Source organism: Syngnathoides biaculeatus, chromosome 16, assembly GCF_019802595.1.
Source record: "Syngnathoides biaculeatus isolate LvHL_M chromosome 16, ASM1980259v1, whole genome shotgun sequence".
Lineage (NCBI taxonomy): Eukaryota > Metazoa > Chordata > Actinopteri > Syngnathiformes > Syngnathidae > Syngnathoides > Syngnathoides biaculeatus.
The window spans coordinates 14,733,121-14,755,569 of NC_084655.1; the positions used below are offsets into that span (position 1 = coordinate 14,733,121).

Sequence of the window (22,449 nt, forward strand, 5' to 3'; positions counted from 1 at the left end):
TTAAACAGTGTTAAATGGTTTGCTTATTTATTTAAGACTGTAATATATGTTATCAACAGTATTAATAGAATGGTATGCGATCATTGAACATTTATTTGAGTTGGTTGAGGGATTCTGTTCTGACAATTGAAGGGACCTTCAAGTCCTATGGACTGTCCCAAGATATACCGAACTGTACTTGCACAAAGAATATTATTAATGATTGTTGTAGAGATATTTTCGTTGAAAAACAACACAAGTACAAACAATAAAAGTACAAACTTGGTAAAATGCAAATAGTGGTCATTCCTAATATTTTGATCATATGATTGGCAGCAAATTGGTGGTACGCATTGTACATGGGTAGAAGGGCTTTCCCGATTTTTAAACAAATTTTTTTAGGTCAACTTGGGGGGTGCGCATTATACTTCAGGATGCATTATACTCGAGAAATCACGGAAAACATTATCACAAAAGACCCCAATGAACAATGAAATGACATGAAATCAAATAGTTAAAACAAAAGAAATATACTTTAATCTTCATGCAAGACCTCTGAGATGAAAAGAGTTTCAATTGGATTCAATTGAAATTCAATTTTTTTTTCATGTTACAGAACATTTCCACACAAAATCCACATAGTCAAACTCCTCCTTGAGATTTTGAGCAAGCTGTTGAATTCTCACTGAGAGCCTGCTCTTATTGGACCTCTTTAGCATTTCCTTTCCTTGCTTTTCTTTAAAATACTGATCTATTTCTGTGGCAAATGTGTGTAACAGCATCACCGAAGAAGTTCCACTTCTACGCACATCATTTCTACCGTTATTTATGTTGTTCGTCACAGACTGCAACTTCCGTGCCGCTGTCAAAGTCTCAGGCAGAGCTCCAGCATGACGTAGCCTGTTGAGATCTTGCCCTTGCAGCTCCTTTATCTCAGAGAGGATATATTTCAGACAGCGTTCTATATCGGCAAAGTTAGTCATATAATCAGTGACAAGTGTCTTTATCATTTTTCTGTCGACAATGTTGTTGTTGGGCTTCAAAGCGCGCACACCCATTCCTCCCGCCACCCCCACCATCCCGACACCCACAGCCGTAGCGGCCAGCGAGACACACATGGTTACGGGTGCCAAGACTATCCCAACCACCGCGGTCACCCCGCCCACTGCACCGGTGGTGCCCCCAGCAATACCCATACTTTTGACCTTCTTTTTATCTCTCTCTAAAAGCTCTGCCAAGGACTGAAAAGCAACAATGTATTCTCGAAGCTGTTGACTACGCTGGATCATGAGAATGCTGAGGAGACGAAGGGCCTGCATCGTATTCATCGTTCTCTCGTGAAGTGATCTGAAAGACGAAAGAGACAGAACAGATCCAGCTGGAGTTCGGAAAACCACGGGTTAAAAAAAACACAGTCCGGGGGCCACATTAGGATGGCGCCGTTATTTCATTCCAGCCCGTTGAGCATTGACATACCCAAGTCACATCATATTTAATGTAACTATTTTTATTGATTTGTCGCTTCCAGCCATTTCTTAACTTAAAATCCTCCAAATTCTCTGATTAAAGACTTTCATCCATCCAGCCATCCATTTTCTTTGCTGGTTATCCTCACAAGGGTTGCGGGGAGTGCTGGTGCCTATCCCAGCTGTCAACGGGCAGGAGGCGGTGTACACCCTATACTGGTTGCCAGCCAATCGCAGGGCACATAGAGACAAACAGCCGCGTTCACAATCACACCTAGGGGCAATTTAGAGTGTCCAATCAATGTTGCATGTTTATGGGATGTGGGAGGAAACCGGAGTACCCGGAGTAAACCCACACAGGCACGGGGAGCACATGCAAACTCCACACAGGCGGGGCCGGGATTGAACCCAGGTCCTCAGAGCTGTGAGGCCAACGTTTACAGCTGCGCCACCGTACTGCGAAAGACTTTCAACAGTGAATATTCAGATTTTTGTTGTCCTTTTTATTTTTGCCTCATCTACAAATGACCAAGGCAATCTGTTTGTTTTAAAAATCGCTTTTTCACCCCCTATACTCCCCCCCCCCCCCCCCTGTTCTTAGTGAGTCTAGGTTTTCTTGCTTTCCTGGGCTGATCAAATAAATTCCTCCGGTTACCTCATTTGTTCCTCTGCACTGAGTCCATACAAGGTTGGAGTCAATTTAGCCGTCTCTGTCAGAAATCCAGCACATTGTAAGATTAGATACAGTTTACGTTGACTATTTATTTTGTTGCACATAAAGAAAAGAAAGAGAATACAAGTGATATTTGAAGTGATCATGATATAAATGATACAATATATTAATTATTATTAATATATCATTATATAATAATATCATTCTTATACTTTATTATATTATTACTTCATATGAATATTCATTAATATATAATAATGATATAAATAACTTTTTTTCATTTATCAGGATTAGATATCATATAGATAATCCCCAAAATTATTCATATGATGGCCAACGCATATGTTTTAGCTAAAAATGTCTCATGGAACTTGTGGTTTTACTGTTTTTACCCAAAGGAATTACACTGTATGGACATACTTGAAAGTTTCGCCATCCATTGTATGAGCTCCTGGGTATTCTGTGAAAGACAAAGACAAGGACATGAACCTACATTTTGTTCTAGTCATTGTCATTTTCACTTTTTCTCGTCAGCCCTGTTCCTTGGGTTTGCCACACCGACAAAACGTGAACCTTTTTGCCTTACTTCTGCTGTTTTGAGATTGCATCATTGAGTGTTGACCATCTAACGGTTTAATGCAGGAGGGGGTTCAAATTTTAAAATAACGGGGCACCAACTCATCCACAAAGACAACACGTATGAATAAAATGTACAAAATGATAACTGATATCATTTTACTGATTTGCTTAGCTTTTTCTGGTGACATTCTATGTCCCTAGAGCTAGTTTCTGTAGCGTCCGGGCAAGGGAAACCAAAATCAGTCATCCGGGAGGGGCTCAGTGTCGAGGCGCTACTCCTCCGCATTGAGAGGAGCCAGATGAGGTGGGTGGGGCATCTGATTCGGATGTCTCCCGGACGCCTCCCTGGTGAGGTGTTCCGGGCATGTCCCACCGGAAAGAGACCCAGAGGACGACCCAGGACGCGCTGGACAGACTATGCCTCTCGGCTGGCTTGGGAACGCATCGGGATGCCTCCGGAAGAGCTGGAAGAAGTGGCTGGAGAAAGGGAAGTCTGGGTATCCCTTGCTGAAGCTGCTTCCCCCGCGACCCGACCCGGAAAAGCGGTAAAAAAATGGATGCATGGATGAGCTTTTTCTGGTCACATCACATTTACTGTGTTCACACATTTATGCATATAGATTTTGGAGTTCAACTAAACATAGAATCTATATTCTATCAATATCTATATCATCATATAGGACAATTGCTACACTTATTTAGTGATGTTTGCAGTAACCTTACCATATTTGCATTGAAGTCTATTTGGTCGTGTATTATTCTCTGTGCTCTTGACGACTCTTGTTCCTGAAACTGTTTAACAGATCATTGAATCAGGCGTGTGTGTGTGTGTTTGTGCATTTGTGTGCCATCTTTCTCACTGTGTTATGGTTTTCTGATGGTAGAATTTCAAGGTAGACAGGCTCCACTGGCTTGTACAAGTGCTCTTTTGGAGACTTTCCTAAAGAGCCGGGAGGCAGGCTATGGCTTGATGGGAGGGGTCTGAGCTGTTGAGGATAAAGGAAAATTATGTCCATCCTCTCACAAACATGGAGTATCACGTCTTTCAGTTATGTTGTTGTTATTAGAATACAGTAATAACTAGCTCGCCAGCAATTAAAACTATTTTAATTTAATTGCAGTCCAGACGGAGTTAGTACAAGACTTTAGCAATTCTCTTAGGGGTCATTTAGTGATACACACTGAGTTGCAATTAGAGTACATCGTAAACCAGTAGTCCATGAGCCAGAACTCGAGTGTTTGGTGAAATAATTTGGACTTTAGAACTGTTCTGGCCAGAACCCCAGCTGCAGAAATCTGAATGAACTCCACTTGTTTCATGCTCTTATGGGGGAGTCTGTTGGAGGACCATTACGATAGTCAAGCCTACTTAAGATAGTGTCAAAGCACGAATGAGCTTCTCCTGATCTCCTTGGAACTGGTTCACTCTGGACATGTTCTTCAGCTCATTAAAGGCTGCTTTAGTTATTGATTTGATATGACAGCTGAAAGTCAGACAGGAATCTATTAGCACACACATCAGGGTTTCTGAATTGGTCTGTGGTTTTTAACCAGTGTGACTCCAGGTATTTGTTAACAGCATTCATCTTTTCTTTACTGCCAAAGAGTTACCTTGATTTTTTTTTTTTGTAGTTTACTTGAACAAAATTTTTGTTTCATCCTGTTATATTATCGTGTATCTGTATTTGTTTTAGACATTGACCTGAATTGAACTGGTCTGCTGGATACACAACTAGATGTAACAGTGTGTCATCTACACAGCTGTGGTATTCACCAAGAAGATGGTGAATCGTTTGACCCAAGGGTAGCATGGACAGGCTGAACAGAAGCGGTTCAAGAAGTGACCCTTTTGGGACCCCATAAATTATTGCCATTTGATGAGATTGAAAACTTCCAGTTGTTGGAAAATAACATATTTCCTCCAGGTAGGACCTTGAAAATTTAAAGTATATTCAATTTAGTCCTACTCACGGTCCCACACTGTTCAAGAGTCTCTGATGAGCTACTGTAACACTGAGCTCTAACATTACAAGAACAGCCACCTTTCCCACGTCAGTGTTCAATCTTATATCATTTAGCACTTTGATAAGAGTTGCTTGCATACTGTGTTGAGGTTGGAAACCTGAAATTTGCCAAAATGTGCATTTAATTTCAAGGAATTGCTGAATTGCTAATAAGCTAACATTGGGGGATGGGGATAGCTAATTATGTGAATCACAAATGGTCCCAAGGGAGATGAAGCTGGAGGTCTAGCAGCATATGAAACTTGAAGTTCGCCCAGAATGCTTTAAATAGTTTCTCGGATGAACTTTGGACCATTAATTCAATCATGTCGATGTCCCAGAATCTTTGATCGTGTTAATGCGATCTTTTGAAATACCATCTACACGGGTCACACCTCAGATTCCCACTGATTTGAAGTTTGTCTCATATTGACGTTGGCCAGAGGAGTTTGGGGGGGAGGATGACGTGGCAGTTCTCTCTGATAGAGACCTGAAAGCTGGAGCAAAGCTTTTTCTGTTAATGTTTTTCACGATAAATTAAGGCAGAAATGTATTCTATACCTTTCTAGGTTGTTCTCGGAGAGACGTTGTGTGATTGACTGCTGGTTTTGGATGATTGGCGTTCACATGAATACGCGTTGGTGGCTCGGGAGGTGGACGAACGGGACATTGCTTCTTGTAGTCAGCTGGGTATTTTGTTTTCTGGGACGTTGAAGATGAGCCATAACATATAGTAAAACGATTGCTCAGAATTGTGTTTTTCTTCTGAGGAGCAAAAAGTGAAGGTCATATATTATTCACATATAACAGAACCCCGTGCTGTAATCTAATTGCTGAATTTTGTTTGATTTCATGACTTGTAGTTTTAGTTATTACCCCTGGTCCATCCATGTCCGGAGCATGGGCTATAATGGAGGACCTTATGATGGATGTTGAATGGATAGCGTAAATGTTTCAGCTTGCAGTCTCTCGCTTGGGCTATAAAGATGAAAAAAAAATGACAAAACCTAAAATAAACTGTAACATTATTGCTTTTCATGGCCATCCATTCGTATGCGTCACAACTACAATGGCAATGGCTTCCAACATGCTGTCCCTACCTTTGTGACTGTTTAGTGGAAAGTTATACAATCTGGTTTTTCCATCTGTTGTCTTACTTTTTGTAGTTCGAGATCATTTGAAGACATGGAGGGAGAAAAATGAAGCTTTCAACAGTTGTCAGAGCCGCGGTTGACTGACGGAAACATTTTGAAGGAATTCAAAAGAATTACGAAACAATGTTGCAGATTTTTTTTTCTCTAGTGTAGAAACATGTACCCGCCGTTTGCCACGCCCAGGTCCAGTACGCACTTCCCCTTTTGATGGTCTCATCAATGCAGCACAAATCTCGTTCCGGTGAGTTGATACCTGCTTTGATGTTTACACTCTGTAGACAATTACCTTTTCAAAGATTCTAAGGCGGCAGTCATGTTCCACGTTTTAGATTTTAGAATGATTAATTATTTGTTTCTCAGAAGTGTCTTCTTGGATACAGCTACGCATTATTGTGTTCATTTCTGTCATGGAAAAATGTGGCTAACAGTCTCTTTCAATATCGGAAAGGAAAACTGGTTTTGTTCCTTTTTTTATGCTGCAAAACCTGTCGTGGCCAACTTGTACAACAACAACAAAAAAAACCCACACCAGTAATTTTCTATTCAGAATGATTAAAATGTGATAAACTGGCATTATTTCACCATTTTATCCTTGAAAACAATCAAATATGTTACGTTAACGCCGTTTAATCATGTGCTACCATTGTACATGTCCGAATTACATAAATTTGAATACTTTTTTTTCCACTGTAGTTGATCACTATTTGCACATTTTCATGAAATTGAGCAGCCATTCTGTAAAGAAAGATTGTTTTATTTGCCTCAGTGTTCCGCGCAGAGCCCCTTCCTGTTTGCGGTAGTAATGGATAGGGTGACAGACGAGGTTAGACTGGATTCCCCTTGGACCATGATGTTCGCAGATGATATTGTGATCTGCAGTGAAAGCAGCGAACAGGCGGAGGAACAGTTAGAGAGAGGGAGGTACGCACTGGCAAGGAGAGGAATGAAGATTAGCTGAAGTAAAAAAAATATATATGTGCGTGAATGAGAGGGGTGGACGGAAGAGTGAGACTACAGGGAGAAGAGATAGCGAAGGTGGACGACTTCAAATACTTGGGGTCAACAATCCAGAGAGTGCAGTAAGGAAGTGAAGAAATGGGTCCAAGCGGGGTGGAACAGTTGGCGGAAGGTGTCTGGTGCTCTATGTGACAGAAGAGTCTCTGCTAGGATGAAGGGCAAAGTTTATAAAACAGTAGTGAGGGCGGCCATGATGTACGGAATAGAGACAGTGGCACTGAAGAGACAACAGGAAGCAAAACTGGAGGTGGCAGAAATGAAGATGCTGAGGTTCTCACTCAGATTGAGCAGGTCGGATAGGATTAGAAATGAGCTCATTAGAGGGACGGCCAAAGTTGGATGTTTTGGAGACAAGGTTCAAGAGAGTAGACTTCGATGGTTTGGACATGTCCAGAGGCGAGAGAGTGAGTATATTGGTAAAAGGGTGCTGAGGATGGAGCTGCCAGGCAAAAGAGCGAGAGGAAGACCAAAGAAAAGGTTGATGGATGTGGTGAAAGAGGACATGAGGACAGTGGGTGTTAGAGAGGAAGATGCATGGGATAGGCTTAGATAGAAAAAGATGACACGCTGTGGCAACCCCTAATAGGTCAAGCCGAAAGAAAAAGAAGAAGACGATACACATATATTCATAAAACAATCCTATCTGAGGGTTAGAGAATGAGCACTGTATACAAGAAAGAATTATTTCACGTCTGAGATTGTATTTTGATTTTTTTTTTTTTTTTTAAAGCGTTCACAGTTCTTGGACCAGGATTTTGCACTTGCGGGTCACTTTTGTTAAATACAATAAGGATATAATTTTTAAAAAATGACAAAGGTGAGGTTGCATTGTAAACCAGCAATGGATTCTTAATGAATCTATATTTCTAAAATATGCATTAAAATGAAGAGTTTAAGCTTACCGTCACCTCTCAGCCCACGATGATAATTACATTGTAGCTTTGACGATGGCCTCAGTTTAAGACTTTAAAGAAGAAGTTGAAGACGTTGACACACTCAGTGTTGTCTTTCAAATAGGAAGAACTCGAAATACTCTGCTTTAAATACTTTTTACCTCGGTCTGAGGCGGGGGGATCTCTGATTATCTAATAAATGTCACACCCACACACCCAATGATGCCAGAATGACGGGGCACTTCAAACGAGTTGTGCCGCCAAGCAGTTAAGGCGGGGGCAATAGCAAATTCCAAATTTTGTCTGCTGCGGAACTTGAAGTTCAACATTCCAGTCCCATATTAATAATTTCTGCTGTTATATATTTCATTTCTTTTTTTTATTATTATCACCATCCTCCCTTTAAACGATCTGAGCTGCTGATCCCAAACTATTGAATTACCTCCCGGTAAATATTAGACAAGCACCCTCAGTGTACATTTTTAAAACCCACTTGAAATTATTATTATTTTTAAATAAGTTTAGCTTTCAACTAAGCACGGGACTCTACCCTTGTTTTTAATGTTTTTTTAAATATTATTTTGATATTTTTATTAAGTTATGTTCAATTGTCATGTGCTTAAAGTTGAGTCCTCGAGTTCTATAGATAAAATTTGGTGAGGATTTTTTTTTTTACTTGTTGGACAGGAAATGTGAGTGTGATTTGTCAGTTTTTCTCCACGATATTCCCCATGAGCAGTAATTAGTGGTTCCTTCTGTGCCCCACCTTACTTTTTTATCGTTGTGATTCTAATTACCAGTTAAACTGTCCAATAATATCATATTGATAAATGCTGTCATCATATGACTTGTAGGTGGGGAAGAAAATTCAGAAATGCTAAGCGGAAATTCTATAAATACAAAACATGTACATTACTTCCTTGTTTGTTGTAATGGTGAAAGGCGTGTTGTGTAACAACTCACTTAATTGTCACAAAAACAGTGTGATACTTTTGACAAAGCACTGCATTCTAAAATGAAACAATGGGAAATAAAACATATAAAGGTGAACTAGTCAAGCTGGAGCAGAAATAGAGCTCATTGGAAGAGGCTTTTCAACCCCCCCCCCCCAAAAAAAAAAAAAAAAAAAAAAAAAAAATCAACAATACCCAGGTAATTTGTTTTTCAGATGGCAATTTGGTAAACAATTATAGCAGAATTGTTATTATTATTATTATATATTGAGCCAGTTGAAAAAAATCATTTTTTGAATTGAAAACCCCCCAAAATAACTATTTATATACAGATAAGCTCTATAATAGATAATAATATCAACTATGGTGGGGTATCGAATGTATGAAGGGCCAAAATACTATGTTTTTTTTTGTGATGTTGACATTGTTGTATTTACATTTTAGTTGACTTTTTTTTTTCCCTGAAGCAATTGCGGTAGTGTTTTTCCATTATATTGTTTTGTATTGTATGAAAACGAAAATACATTTTTACTTCCTAAAATCTTTATAATATATTACACCATGAAAATTATCAACTTATTAGTCAAGGCAAAATCACTAAATTATTCAATGATGCAGTATGGTGGGGCAGCTAATGCAGCCCTATGGGGGCACAAACCAGTGCAATCTGTAGGCCGGTCCCAAGCCCGGATAAATGCAGAGGGTTGCGTCAGGAAGGGCATCCGGCGTAAAAACTGTGCCAAACAAATATGAGCGTTCATCTAAAGAATCCCATACCGGATCGGTCGTGGCCCGGGTTAACAACGCCCGCCCCCGGCACTGCTAACCTGCAGGGCGTCGGTGGAAATTCAGCTACTGTGGGTCGAAGACAAAGAAGAGGAGGAAACCGGATCCAGCGTCAGAAGAAAAAGAGGAATGCACAGAGCCTACAACTGAGTGTAGGGACTTTGAATGTTGGGACTATGACAGGAAAAGCACAGGAGTTGGTTGACATGATGATTAGGAGAAAGGTTGATATTCTGTGCATCCAAGAGAGCAGGTGGAAAGGTAGTAAGGCTAGAAGTTTGGGAGCAGGGTTTAAATTATTCTACCACGGAGTAGATGGGAAGAGAAATGGAGTAGGGGTTATTTTAAAGGAAGAGCTGGCTAAGAATGTCATGGAGGTGAAAAGAGTATCAGATCGAGTGATGAGACTAAAATTTGAAATTGAGGGTGTTATGTATAATGTGGTTAGCGGCTATGCACCACAGGTAGGATGTGACCTAGAGTTGAAAGAGAAATTCTGGAAGGAACTAGATGAAGTAGTTCTGAGCATCCCAGACAGCGAGAGAGTTGTGATTGGTGCAGATTGTAATGGACATATTGGTAAAGGAAACAGGGGCGATGAAGAAGTGATGGGTAAGTACGGCATCCAGGAAAGGAACTTTGAAGGGCAGATGGTGGTGGACTTTGCAAAAAGGATGGAGATGGCTGTAGTGAACACTTATTTCCAGAAGAGGGAGGAACATATAGTAACCTACAAGAGCGGAGGTAGAACCACGCAGGTAGATTATATTTTGTGCAGACGATGTAATCTGAAGGAGGTTACTGACTGTAAAGTAGTGGTAGGGGAGAGTGTAGCTCGACAGCATAGGATGGTAGTATGTAGGATGATTCTGGTGGTGGGTAGGAAGATTAAGAAGACAAAGGTAGAGCAGAGAACCATGTGGTGGAAGCTGAAAAAGGAAGAATGTTGTGCGGCCTTCCGGAAAGAGGTGAGACAGGCTCTCGATGGACAACCGAAGCTCCCGGAAGACTGGACGACGACAGCCAAGGTGATCAGAGAGACAGGCAGGAGAGTACTTGGTGTGTCATCTGGTAGGAAAGGGGAGAAGGAGACTTGGTGGTGGAACCCCAAAATACAGGGAGTCATACAAGGAAAGAGATTAGCGAAGAAGAAGTGGGATACTGAGAGGACTGAGGAGAGGCGAAAGGAGTACATCGAGATGCGACGTAGGGCAAAGGTAGAGGTGGCAAAGGCTAAACAAGAGGCATATGAAGACATGTACACCAGGTTGGACACGAAAGAAGGAGAAAAGGATCTCTACAGGTTGGCCAGACAGAGGGATAGAGATGGGAAGGATGTGCAGCAGGTCAGGGTGATTAAGGATAGAGATGAAAATGTGTTGACTGGTGCCGGTAGTGTACTAAATAGATGGAAAGAATACTTTGAGAAGTTGATGAATGAAGAAAATGAGAGAGAAGGAAGAGTTGAAGAGGCAAGAGTGAAGGACCAGGAAGTGGAAATGATTACTAAGGGGGAAGTCAGAAAGGCACTACAAAGGATGAAAACTGGAAAGGCAGTTGGTCCTGATGACATACCGGTAAAGGTATGGAAGCAATTTGGAGAGATGGCTGTGGAGTTTTTCACCAACTTATTCAACAGAATACTAGCGGGCGAAAAGATGCCTGAAGAATGGAGGAAAAGTGTTCTAGTTCCCATTTTTAAGAACAAAGGGGATGTTCAGAGCTGTGGGAACTATAGAGGAATAAAGTTGATGAGCCACACAATGAAGTTATGGGAAAGAGTAGTGGAGGCTAGACTCAGGACAGAAGTAAGTATCTGCGAGCAACAGTATGGTTTCATGCCTAGAAAGAGTACCACAGATGCATTATTTGCCTTGAGGATGCTCGTGGAAAAGTACAGAGAAGGTCAGAAGGAGCTACATTGCGTCTTTGTGGATCTAGAGAAAGCCTATGACAGAGTACCAAGAGAGGAACTGTGGTACTGCATGCGTAAGTCTGGTGTGGCAGAGAAGTATGTTAAAATAGTACAGGACATGTATGATGGCAGCAGAACAATGGTGAGGTGTGCCTTAGGTGTGACAGAGGAATTTAAGGTGGAGGTGGGACTGCATCAGGGATCAGCTCTGAGCCCCTTCCTGTTTGCAGTGGTAATGGATAGGCTGACAGATGAGGTTAGACTGGAATCCCCTTGGACCATGATGTTCGCAGATGATATTGTCATATGCAGTGAAAGCAGGGAGCATGCAGAGGAACAAATGGAAAGATGGAGACATGCACTGGAAAGGAGAGGAATGAAGATTAGCCGAAGTAAAACAGAATATATGTGCGTGAATGAGAAAAGTGGAGGGGGAAGAGTGAGGCTACAGGGAGAAGAGATAGCGAGGGTCGACGACTTCAAATACTTGGGGTCAACAATACAGAGCAATGGAGAGTGTGGTCAGGAAGTGAAGAAACGGGTCCAAGCAGGTTGGAACAGCTGGCGAAAGGTGTCTGGTGTGTTATGTGACAGAAGAGTGTCTGCTAGGATGAAGGGCAAAGTTTACAAAACAGTGGTGAGGCCGGCCATGATGTACGGATTAGAGACAGTGGCACTGAAGAAACAACAGGAATCTGAACTGGAGGTGGCAGAAATGAAGATGTTGAGGTTCTCGCTCGGAGTGACCAGGTTGGATAGGATTAGAAATGAGCTCATTGGAGGGACAGCCAAAGCTGGATGTTTTGGAGACAAGATTCGAGAGAGCAGACTTCGATGGTTTGGAGATGTTCAGAGGCGAGAGAGTGAGTATGTTGGTAGAAGGGTGCTGAGGATGGAGCTCCCAGGCAAAAGAACGAGAGGAAGACCAAAGAGAAGCTTGATGGATGTTGTGAGGAAGACATGAGGGCAGTTGGTGTTACAGAGGAGGGTGCACGAGATAGGCTTAGATGGAAAAAGATGACACGCTGTGGCGACCCCTAACGGGATAAGCCGAAAGGAAAAGAAGAAGAAGTATGGTGGGGCAGCTGGTAAAGCATTGGCCTCACAGTTCTGAGGTCCCGGCTTCGATCCTGGACCCGCCTGTATGGAGTTTGCATGTTCTCCCCGTGCCTGCGTGGGTTTTCTCGGGGCACTCCGGTTTCCTCACATCCCAAAAACACGCAACATTAATAAATTGCCCATAGGTGTGATTGTGAGCAGGGCTGTTTGTCTCTATGTGCCCTGTGATTGCCTGATGACCAGTTCAGGGTGTACCCCGACTCCTGCCCGTTGGATGGATGGATGGATGGATTATTAAATGATAATGACGTTTCAAGTAACAAGTATCAGTATCAGGAGAGAGCATATTTGCATAGTATCGGATCAATACCGAAATTCCCAGTATCGTCCGCCCCTGTTTGATAAACGGCTAATTTGTGAAGTCTCATTTGGGACTCCGAATGGCACCATTAGACAGTATATTGTAGTACTAATCGGAATGCTTGGGCAAGGCAGACCGCACCACGTGAGAAAAGGGGCGATATGTATCATGGGTAATGTAGTTTTTATCCTGCATCGAAGGTCTTAATCCCAACCGCAAACAACAAGGCAAAAGGCAGTCCGCTGCCATAAACGAATAGTACTTTGTGTCATATTTTGTGTCGCAATAACATGAAACCTTTTGCCAGCGGTGTTTTCAAATGTAGTTTCGGGCGTGCCTTATCACTCCAAAATCACATTATCTATCACTCGTGACCAGCCATTGTATTTGGGGATTACCGTCTGATTGACATCAGTCTTCACCAATCGGAAGAACGGGTTGACTGATTTCATCCAATGGGTGGCTTGTTTCGAAAATAAACGAATGAAGACGGACGTTGCCGAAGCCTCGTCATTAGCCACATGCGTCAGTGGAAATTACGGAAATACAGTAGTTTTGTTTTAATTTTGTTTTAGACAATTTCTATGAAACACGAATAAATCGGCTTTTTCCTCCCTGCACAGAAATGACACGCCTGGGGATTTTCTACATGGTCGCCGTATTGCTCGTGTCGCACAGCATCGCAGTTGTAAGGTACACTAAGACGTTTTTTCACTTTGCGTATATTAGAATGTAAAGATATTTTTGCATCGCGCCAGTTAGATAATAGCGGTCTCAACACTTCTGCAATGTACTTGTCACCGTCGCGTATTGCATACAAAAGTAATTTGTTATTTTGTTGTTGTTTTGGTTTAAACAATGGTAACCGGAAGCAAAAATGAGACTAAGCCCTTTCAGGTCGTGCCTATTCTGTCGAACAATTCTGGTTTGTTTCGTTTTGTTTTGTTTTTTTTCTTTTTCTTGTAGGGTTCCCCTTACGAAGACCAGGAGCCTCCGCCGTATCATTACCGACAATGGGATGTCTCTGGAGCAAATTCGGGCTTTGGCGAAGTCCAGCGGAGCTCCGGATAGCGCTCTCGCCCCCGAAGTCCCCGTCGAGAGGCTGACGAATTTCATGGATGTGAGTGCCAGTAGGTCACGTAACGTTATGTCATCTTGAACAATTGGGTTGCACCTTGTGGGTTTTCACCTAATGAACAAGTTTATGTGCGACTGGCTCATTTGCGAGTGGAAAATATTGCCACACCTGTCGGCCAGGTGGGGTGAGGCGAGTTGTGCCAATTTGTATGTAAAAATAAAGCATAAAGGAGAGATTATGTAATTTAAATGTTGGGATAACAGCATTCTTTGAGCTTTAAAACACGCAATAAAAAAAATATCTGAACTAGGACAACACCCTAATGTTTCTAAGAGTCATTTTGTTGTTGTTTACTTGTTGACTGCCAACGCATTTCACTTGCCCTCCACAGAGACGGTGAAAGTAGTGGCACGTTGTTGTACTCAAGCAGAAATAAAGATTCGTGTAGAAGTAGTGCTACTGGTACATTTAGTCGTGCTGATTAAGTCAGTTACTCTACTTAATTACATATTTTTAAAAAAGTGAAAAGTAGGGCGGCACGGTGACTCAGCTGGAAGCGTTGGCCTCACAGTTCTGAGGTCCCGGGTTCAATCCCGGACCCGTCTGTGTGGAGTTGCATGTTCTTCCCGTGCCTGCGAGGCTTTTCTCCGAACACTCTGGTTTCCTCCCACATCCCAAAAACATGCAAAATTAATTGAACACTCTAAATTTCCCCTTGGTGTGATTGTGAGTGTGACTGTTGTCTGTCTCCATGTGCCCTGGGATTGGCTCGCAACCAGTTCAGGGTGTACCCCGACTCCTGCCCGTTGGATGGATGGATGGATGAATGGATGGATGGATTATTAAATGATCATGACGTTTCAAGTAACAAGTATCAGTATCAGGAGAGAGCATATTTTCATGGTATCGGATCGATACTGAAATTCCCAATTCCCATGATTAAGTCAGTTCCTCTACTTAATTATGTATATTTTTTTTTAATTTGAAAAGTACATACTGAAATGGACTCAAGCAGAAGTAATAATCTAAATATCTCTTTATATATAAAATTTGTTTGGATAACTTGAATTTAAAAAAAAATCCCTCTTATGGAATTACAGAGTGCTCAGACTAAGAAGAAGGAAAAAAATATTTTAAAAATGCCACATAGTTTAACATGAAATTCAAACAATGGCAGGTAGTTTTTCTAACATTGTGAAGTGACAAAAAAACATTTGAATGACAACAAAAGAGGAAAAAGATGGGTTGAAAAATGTAACGAATCTATAGTATTTGGCCAACGTATGATTTATAGAGGCAGCACGGTGGATCAGATGGAAAGCGTTGGCCTCACAGTTCTGAGGACCGGGGTTCGATCCCGGAACCGCCTGTGTGGAGTTTGCATGGGTTTTCTCTTCTTTTATAAGCGGCAAAGAAAATGGATGGACGATTTACAGATGCAGGAGTCTGTATTTAAATGTTACCTGGACCTTCGTATCTTCGAGGTCACACCTGGCAACGTTTCAAATACTATCTGCTATGACAATTGCATGTACTTCAGATTAACATTGTTCTGATGTTGTGTTGCGGTCTCGAGGCCCAGTACTTTGGGGTCATCAGTATCGGGTCGCCACCTCAGGACTTCACGGTGCTGTTCGACACGGGCTCGTCCAACCTCTGGGTGCCCTCAATCCACTGCTCATTCTTCGACGTGGCCTGCTGTAAGTGTCCTGACCCACCCAGGTTGGATTCTCACGGCAGTACCGAGCGCGCAATTCGGGTTTAATGTCCGATTCAGGTGACTTCCGATCATTTTACGGTTTACATTCAAAGAAACCACAATGTGACGGTGCCTAAAATGAACTTCAATAACGTTAAAAAGAAAAAGTGTCAACGCTGAAATGAAAGATAAATTAGTTAATGAAACAACTATTCATTACATATAATTAGCTTTCACATTTTAGAAGAGGCCTGGTTTTGATCCGGTTATCGTGACTTATTTGAAATTTGCCACTTGAACAATGCCGTGTTAATCCAGTCGAACCTGTTAGCGTGCAGCATTATGTAACACTGACGTATGCATTACCTACAAAACTTTGTAGAATTCCATCAAAACTGCAATGGCCACATTTCCCTGCAGTGGAATCAAGAAAGTCTTGAAAAAAAAAACATTGATCTTGATCCAAATGAGCTGGGCCAGTCCCCCGCGTCTTACAGAAAATGTGCGAATACAAAGCAAAGGCAGTTTTGTAGTCTGTCCCATGAAAAAAGATGTCAAATTGCACAGAGATTTTTGCTTGCGTCTTTAAGCCGTGATTGAAAAAGTCTCCCTGACCATTTTGACCCGCTGCCTCCCACCAGGGCTCCATCATCGCTACAACTCAAAGAAGTCGAGTACCTACGTCGAGAACGGTACTGACTTTTCCATCCGATACGGCAGAGGCAGCCTGTCTGGGTTCATCAGTCAAGACACAGTCAATGTGAGCTCTCATGTAACTCCTTTGTTTGACCACATTCCACAATTTTGTTAGTCACGCCGTCTCGATTATGTCAGACAGAAGCCTTTTTCATTCTTCCTTTTTTTTTGTTTCTATTTTTGTTCACCGCGGCTTCATTCCGCTACGCTTACAGATAGCAGGTTTGTCCGTGCCCGGACAACAGTTTGGCGAAGCCGTCAAGCAGCCCGGCGTAACGTTTGCTCTCGCCCGCTTCGATGGGGTCCTGGGCATGGCCTACCCGTCCATATCAGTCGCCAACGTCACCCCGGTGTTCGACACCGCCATGGCGGCCAAGCTGCTGCCGCAGAATGTCTTTTCTTTCTACATAAGCAGGTAGAAAATACATCTGTCGAGATACTTTTGATCCTCCGATACGGGCGGATGCGTACTGTATGTTTTCCCTCTCAGAGACCCTGCAGCAGCAGTGGGAGGAGAGCTGATGCTGGGTGGGTCCGACCCACAGTACTACACTGGAGACCTGCACTATGTCAACGTCACGCGCAAGGCCTACTGGCAGATTAAGATGAATGAGTGAGAACAAACCTCATGTGACTTATTATTATTATAAGGTACGTTTTTTCGCGCTCTCCAAACCCCGTGCGTGACTTTGTGCCACTTTGCTACGTCTTTCTCAGAGTCGGCGTGGGCAACCAACTGGCCCTTTGCAAAGCCGGCTGCCAGGCTATCGTCGACACTGGGACGTCCCTGATTGTCGGCCCTTCGGGGGAAATCCGGGCACTGCACAAAGCCATCGGCGCGCTGCCCCTGCTGATGGGAGAGGTCCGGTTCTTCAGAGTAGCATCTTATCCTCAATGTCATTATAACGCAGAACGTCCTTTTCGTTCTTTTTTTTATTTATTTTAGTATATAATTGACTGTAAGAAGATCGACTCCCTCCCTCTCATCTCCTTTAACATCGGAGGGAAGATGTTTAATCTGAGTGGAGAGGATTACGTCATGAAGGTATCATTTGCGTCCACTCACTGATCCGCTATATCACAGGTGTCAAACTCAAGGCCCGCGGGCCAGATCCGGACCGCCGCATGATTTTATGTGGCCCGCAGAGGCAAATCATCTCTATCAACTTCCATGATTTTTGTTAAAGATCTGTCCCCAAATCTCAAATTGTCATGTCATAAATGATAACTTTGAGCTATTATAAGCATTTTTGTGTTACCAAACAATAGTTGGGAAACCCATTACCCTTGATTTCCGATTCCAAACTAGTTCATAAATTTCATGTGTAGATGTGATGAGGCAGTTAAAGATTTTTATGGTTTCCCAAGTCAAATGTGGCCCTTGGCAAAAAATGAGTTTGACACTTCTGTGCTAAATGGACAAGCGTTTTTGTTCTTTTAACACCGTTAATCTGACACAGGAGTCTCAAATGGGCTCGTCCATCTGCCTCTCGGGCTTCATGGCCATGGACATTCCGCCCCCTGCTGGCCCACTTTGGATTCTGGGAGACGTTTTCATCAGGAAGTACTACACAGTTTTTGACAGGAGTGCGGATCGTGTCGGGTTTGCACTAGCCAAGTAGTCACTCTCGATTTTTTGAAAAATTATTATATAGATAGCACACAACTCCAAAGATCACACCATGTCTTATGTTTTTTTTGTTTTTTTGCTATTGCAGTGTTTAGATTTGTGGCTCCCTAAAACTCAAATTGCTGAGTGAGAACTGAAGACTTCACATCTTCTGGTTCTTATGTTGAGGATAATGTGAAACTCAATGAATGGGAAACAAGCAAATGTAGAACTCTTTCACTTTCAGGTTCAAAGTAGCAAATGAACAAATGCACGTTAGATAGAATTTGAATATTTCCACTCATATATCTTCAAGCAATTGTTGAGAGTTGCAAAAATTAAGTTAATATGGTTCACAGAGACCCCGCGGCAATTTCATTTCCGTTTAAACAGAAGACTTGCATTTCATCAAAGATCAAGACAAATAAAAGGTTTTAAAAAGCAATTTTGTTCCATTTATTTCTATGCTTCCAAAGTGATGCTCAGTTCCAGAGCTGTACCAACAATAAAACAAAGCTGGGGATAAAGCACAGCATGCACATGGCCAGTGTGAACCCCACAAGGTAGAGGTAGAAATCTACTTTGGGTTTTGAATTTCATAAACAGAATAATCATGGCACACTCCCTCCCGCCCTCCAAATAGACATTTTTTAACAAACTAGGCTGTGAAAGAATACTTAACATGCACACAAAGACCTCAGATTGTCAAATTCGACACAAAGCACAGAATAATACACACAGGTACTTCAGTCATTTCCAGTAATCCTTTTAGTTGCAAATGTACAATACAAAAATATGTACCTGCTTTCCTACGATTCAATATATTTTCAACTGAATGCCTAAAGGAATTGGATCCTTCCATGAAAGTGCTCGACACGTCGCCGGTTCTTCATCCTAAGGCTAAACCTGACAGCAAAAAAAATCTACCATGCACTTGTTTTTCCAGACAAATATTTGAACTTGCTTTTCCAGCAGCTGCTGTTACTCACGCCCTTTGGCCGGGGATGGACGACCTGAAGTTAATTAGACTAACTAATGCACCGTGGATGAGAAAGTGAGGTGTGGTGAGAAGTAGCGCATCTGTACTTGTGCTGTACGGAACAAGTGTCCATTTCTGTATGAGAGAGAGAGAGAGCAGCTGAAAGGTTTGAAAGAAATAAACTTAAAACAAGAAAGCCTGTGTGCGTGTTTATAATCTTTAGTCATGAGAAAAATTATTAGACCACCCTTGTATCTTTAGTTTCACGTTCATTTTTAATACCTGCGCTAACTCCGTTTGGATAAATGTTACCATTTTAAACTGCTCAAATTTAGCCATTTTCTATGATTTTCTTTAACCAAAAATCACTTGGAATACAACTAAATGAAGCATATCAAAATGGGGAAAAAAGTATTATGGAAATTGAATAAAAGGGTGGTCCAATATCTTCAAAATGGTACCGACCACTTAATGTGTCGCAGATCTGATTCCTAACAAGCAAAAAACAGCTAACACACTTAATTAAATTTCTTGGGGAAAATTGAGTGTCCTCACATGGACATCAGTCCCAAAGTTATGCATCATTCCACTAAATATTTAAAAAAGAAAAAAAAAAAGGTGTACTGAATGCACCAATCAGTTGCTATACAAGTAGAGAAAGGTTCTGTTCATAAGAGGGAAACAAAGAGCAGCTTTGTACACACACAGGCAGTAAAGGGAATAGTTTCTGTTCATGAAAAAAGTAGTTCAGCGAAATAAAACAATCTGCTGCTGTGTATTATTCTGACTTAATGAGAACATCGGCGATCACCGGTTAAGAGATGACATTTTAGGATTCATAATGCAACCACCTGACACTCACTGGCTGCCGACGTTATGCATTCGTTTTCAAAGAGGACAGCATATTAGTTAAGTGTTCTTGCAAACGCTTTAGTCCACATTGAAATATGAGAACATTAAAGCTTTTGTCTGACTGAGGAACCATGAGCGTCTTGGCGAATCCATTTATTCATTTATCAGCATGTTATTAGCTTTTGTGTTGACATAATTTCAACATTCCATTCCTTTTCGACGTAGTGTCACAGTTCCGTAATCATAAAATGCATGAGAGGTGTCGGACAACCTAAAGGTGTCCGATCAGTTTAAAAGTGCTACGATCTGATGCAGAGTAACATAGATTACAAGTAAAGTTTTTACCTTATCAAGACGATGCATGAAACACCAACTTCATTAATACAATGGCAACGGTACAAGACACCATCATTTTTGGGCTTGACGGACATCTGAGATTGAAAACTATACTCGGGACACACAAAAGTCAAACCGATCTCAAGACCAAGTGAATGCCATTGGACAAAATTCTCAGATGTTGGTATCAGGTTTATTATAAGTCCTGAAAAATGATGCCTGCAGGTCAACATTGCCTGAAGAGTGACTGAGTGAGTGCCACATAGGTACTGATTTTTTTTTTTTTTTTTTTTTTTTTTTAGGAGGGATGCGGAAGCTGCGTCGCCGCAGTCACCAGAAGCGATTCGGGTTCTGAGAGCGCACAGTAGAGCGTGTAGCCCAGCTCATCCACTTCCTGTTCAGTCAATTCACAGAATAAGTTCACTTTTGGGCTCAGGGCACAGGGGAGCTGCCCCGCCTCCAGGTAGCCCACTAACACCTTTAGCAGCTGCAGGAAGTTGTCCGCCAGCGCCTCGTGGGTCCAGTTACGTTGTTTTTCACTTAGCAGCAAGATGGCGTTGGTGAGCTGGCTGGCATTAAGCCGGTTGAGAGCAGGATTGAGCTTGCACACGGCCTTGGCCACCTTGAGGCAAGCGCATCGATAGCCTCCATCTTCTTGATCCAAGGCCCTAAGTCGTGCGGTTTCGGCAACGCGGAAGCTCTGCCTCCACAGGTTCTCGTGGCGCTCTGCGGCAAGCCGATGCGGTTTGGCTATGAGAGATGTCCCATCTTCCATTACGAGTAATGGCAAAAAGTCAACATAAAGCTTACGGTCCGTCTCGTACTGCACCTCCAGGGTCAGGGTTTCTGAGGGGACCACAGGACGAATCACATAGTCTAGCACGCTGCCAATAGCGGGCCAGTTGATAGAACCGACCAGCTTGTCAAACACTTCTAGGACTGATTTCGGGGAGAGATATCCTCCCACCATGCAGCGGTCCCAGTAGCTGCTGTTCCGCGGGAAATATTCTAAGTTCTCTCTGCGGACCAACCAAAAACCCGGAACGTTCATGATTGTGTCCTCCCCTGGAATGGAAGACCACAGGTTCTTCTCCAAAATGAGAGGCACCATGAGCTGGGCGTGGTCAGCCGTCACCACCTTTGTTGATGGACGAGTCGGGTTTGAATAAAAGAGCGTGTCGGACGACTACAGAATAAGGACAAAAAGATGTTACGTCTCACCTGCAAGTCATCGTAGAGGCTGCCGCTCAGGTACATCTCCCGGAGCGGCATGTCGGGAAGTTTGGCGTGCAGGAAAACTCTGAGCTCGGCGCAGATGTCCAGCGCTGCCCTGCGGGCCACGGCCTGCTCCTCGGAAGGAATGTCCACATTGTTTTGGTAGAAATCCCACAGACGCTCCTGCAGGGAGAGGCGCATCCGAGCACGGAGCAGGTCGGACTGGGTCGGGCCGCTCCCTTTCACCGCAGCTCGACCCACTGCCCTCCGCAGATAGTCTGGTGAGCGAGAGAGAGGGCAGATGGATTACAAGATCAAGATAATAGGGGATGGGGGGAGGTGGAATGTCAACTCAATGGAACCACACTACAAATTCCAAGAGAAGCAGCCGTCTTCTACAATGTAACATCCAAAACAACGTTCTCTCTTCAGACAAATGCTAATCTAATGCCGATAAGCGGCCGACCGGAGCAGAAGCACCCACTGTGAACAAATGGCAAGAATCCTCCAAATTGGACGTCTGTTACCAAATACAGAAATAGAAGCACCAACATGGTTTAAAAATTCACCGTCATTTGAAGCAACTTCGCACGTGGTCAAGTTTGGTGTACACACCTGGTTCAAATGAATTTGAGGCGGTGGGCAGGGACTGGAGGGACCTGCTAACGGTGGCCTTCATGTCGTGGTTCAGAAACCGAGGTGACGAACCCACCCAGGCGGGCTCTTCCCAGCTTTGTTTTCCTTTCTGCTCCATCTTAGTGGGGCTGGTTGGAGCACTGATGGCACGGTCGTACATCTGAACCACCAAAAGTTACTTTTGAGTAATGCGACAGTGAGAAAATTAAAGAAATAAAATCGCATTTTGCATACTCTTTTGACAGCGAGCGTTGCAATGCCTAGCATGGCTGCTCCACCGACCCCCAAAACGAGCTTAGCGTTGGACAGCATGAAATCGATGGCTGTGCCGATGCCGTTGTCATCTTTCTTGCCTTTACGGTCTCCATTCACGCCGGCCATCCTGCAGCTAAAATATGGAATATGCAAAGATTTTTCCAACCAATTTACTTACTTTTTTTTAAATTAATGAATATAAAGCAGTGAATAAATAAGATAGATTTCAGATTCAGGGCGAAAAAAAATAATAATC

General features: G+C 42.7%; 3 protein-coding genes across 10 annotated transcripts; 1 reads left to right on the forward strand and 2 right to left on the reverse strand.

Moving 5' to 3' along the window:
• Positions 1 to 433: 433 nt before the first annotated feature.
• LOC133515140 (uncharacterized) lies at positions 434 to 13,988 on the reverse strand. 6 transcript variants are annotated; one of them, XM_061847459.1, is made up of 10 exons: positions 13,847 to 13,986; positions 6,616 to 6,727; positions 5,577 to 5,678; positions 5,262 to 5,465; positions 5,096 to 5,197; positions 3,558 to 3,683; positions 3,421 to 3,489; positions 2,539 to 2,578; positions 2,101 to 2,155; positions 434 to 1,326 (listed from the first exon to the last, which is right to left on the reverse strand). In XM_061847459.1, the coding sequence occupies exons 3-10, from the start codon at positions 5,589 to 5,591 to the stop codon at positions 585 to 587; spliced, it is 1,353 nt and encodes a 450-aa protein (XP_061703443.1). In that variant the 5' UTR covers positions 5,592 to 5,678; positions 6,616 to 6,727; positions 13,847 to 13,986; the 3' UTR covers positions 434 to 584. The 6 variants fall into 6 exon arrangements, with proteins under 6 accessions (XP_061703443.1, XP_061703444.1, XP_061703447.1 ...); XM_061847460.1 differs by lacking the exon at positions 13,847 to 13,986 and adding an exon at positions 7,774 to 8,281; XM_061847463.1 differs by lacking the exon at positions 6,616 to 6,727 and having other exon boundaries at positions 5,262 to 5,402; positions 13,847 to 13,988.
• Positions 2,647 to 18,365, forward strand: napsa (napsin A aspartic peptidase). 3 transcript variants are annotated; one of them, XM_061847450.1, is made up of 11 exons: positions 2,647 to 3,242; positions 6,008 to 6,095; positions 13,462 to 13,531; positions 13,805 to 13,958; positions 15,493 to 15,616; positions 16,257 to 16,375; positions 16,527 to 16,726; positions 16,802 to 16,924; positions 17,029 to 17,173; positions 17,258 to 17,356; positions 17,772 to 18,365. In XM_061847450.1, the coding sequence occupies exons 1-11, from the start codon at positions 2,889 to 2,891 to the stop codon at positions 17,931 to 17,933; spliced, it is 1,638 nt and encodes a 545-aa protein (XP_061703434.1). In that variant the 5' UTR covers positions 2,647 to 2,888; the 3' UTR covers positions 17,934 to 18,365. The 3 variants fall into 3 exon arrangements, with proteins under 3 accessions (XP_061703434.1, XP_061703436.1, XP_061703435.1); XM_061847452.1 differs by lacking the exon at positions 6,008 to 6,095 and having other exon boundaries at positions 3,165 to 3,242; XM_061847451.1 differs by lacking the exons at positions 2,647 to 3,242; positions 6,008 to 6,095 and adding an exon at positions 13,329 to 13,363.
• On the reverse strand, positions 18,351 to 22,319 carry mief1 (mitochondrial elongation factor 1). The gene is made up of 4 exons (XM_061847454.1): positions 22,173 to 22,319; positions 21,918 to 22,098; positions 21,309 to 21,580; positions 18,351 to 21,225 (listed from the first exon to the last, which is right to left on the reverse strand). Exons 1-4 carry the CDS (start codon positions 22,317 to 22,319, stop codon positions 20,386 to 20,388), a joined length of 1,440 nt encoding a protein of 479 aa, XP_061703438.1. The 3' UTR covers positions 18,351 to 20,385.
• Positions 22,320 to 22,449: the final 130 nt, after the last annotated feature.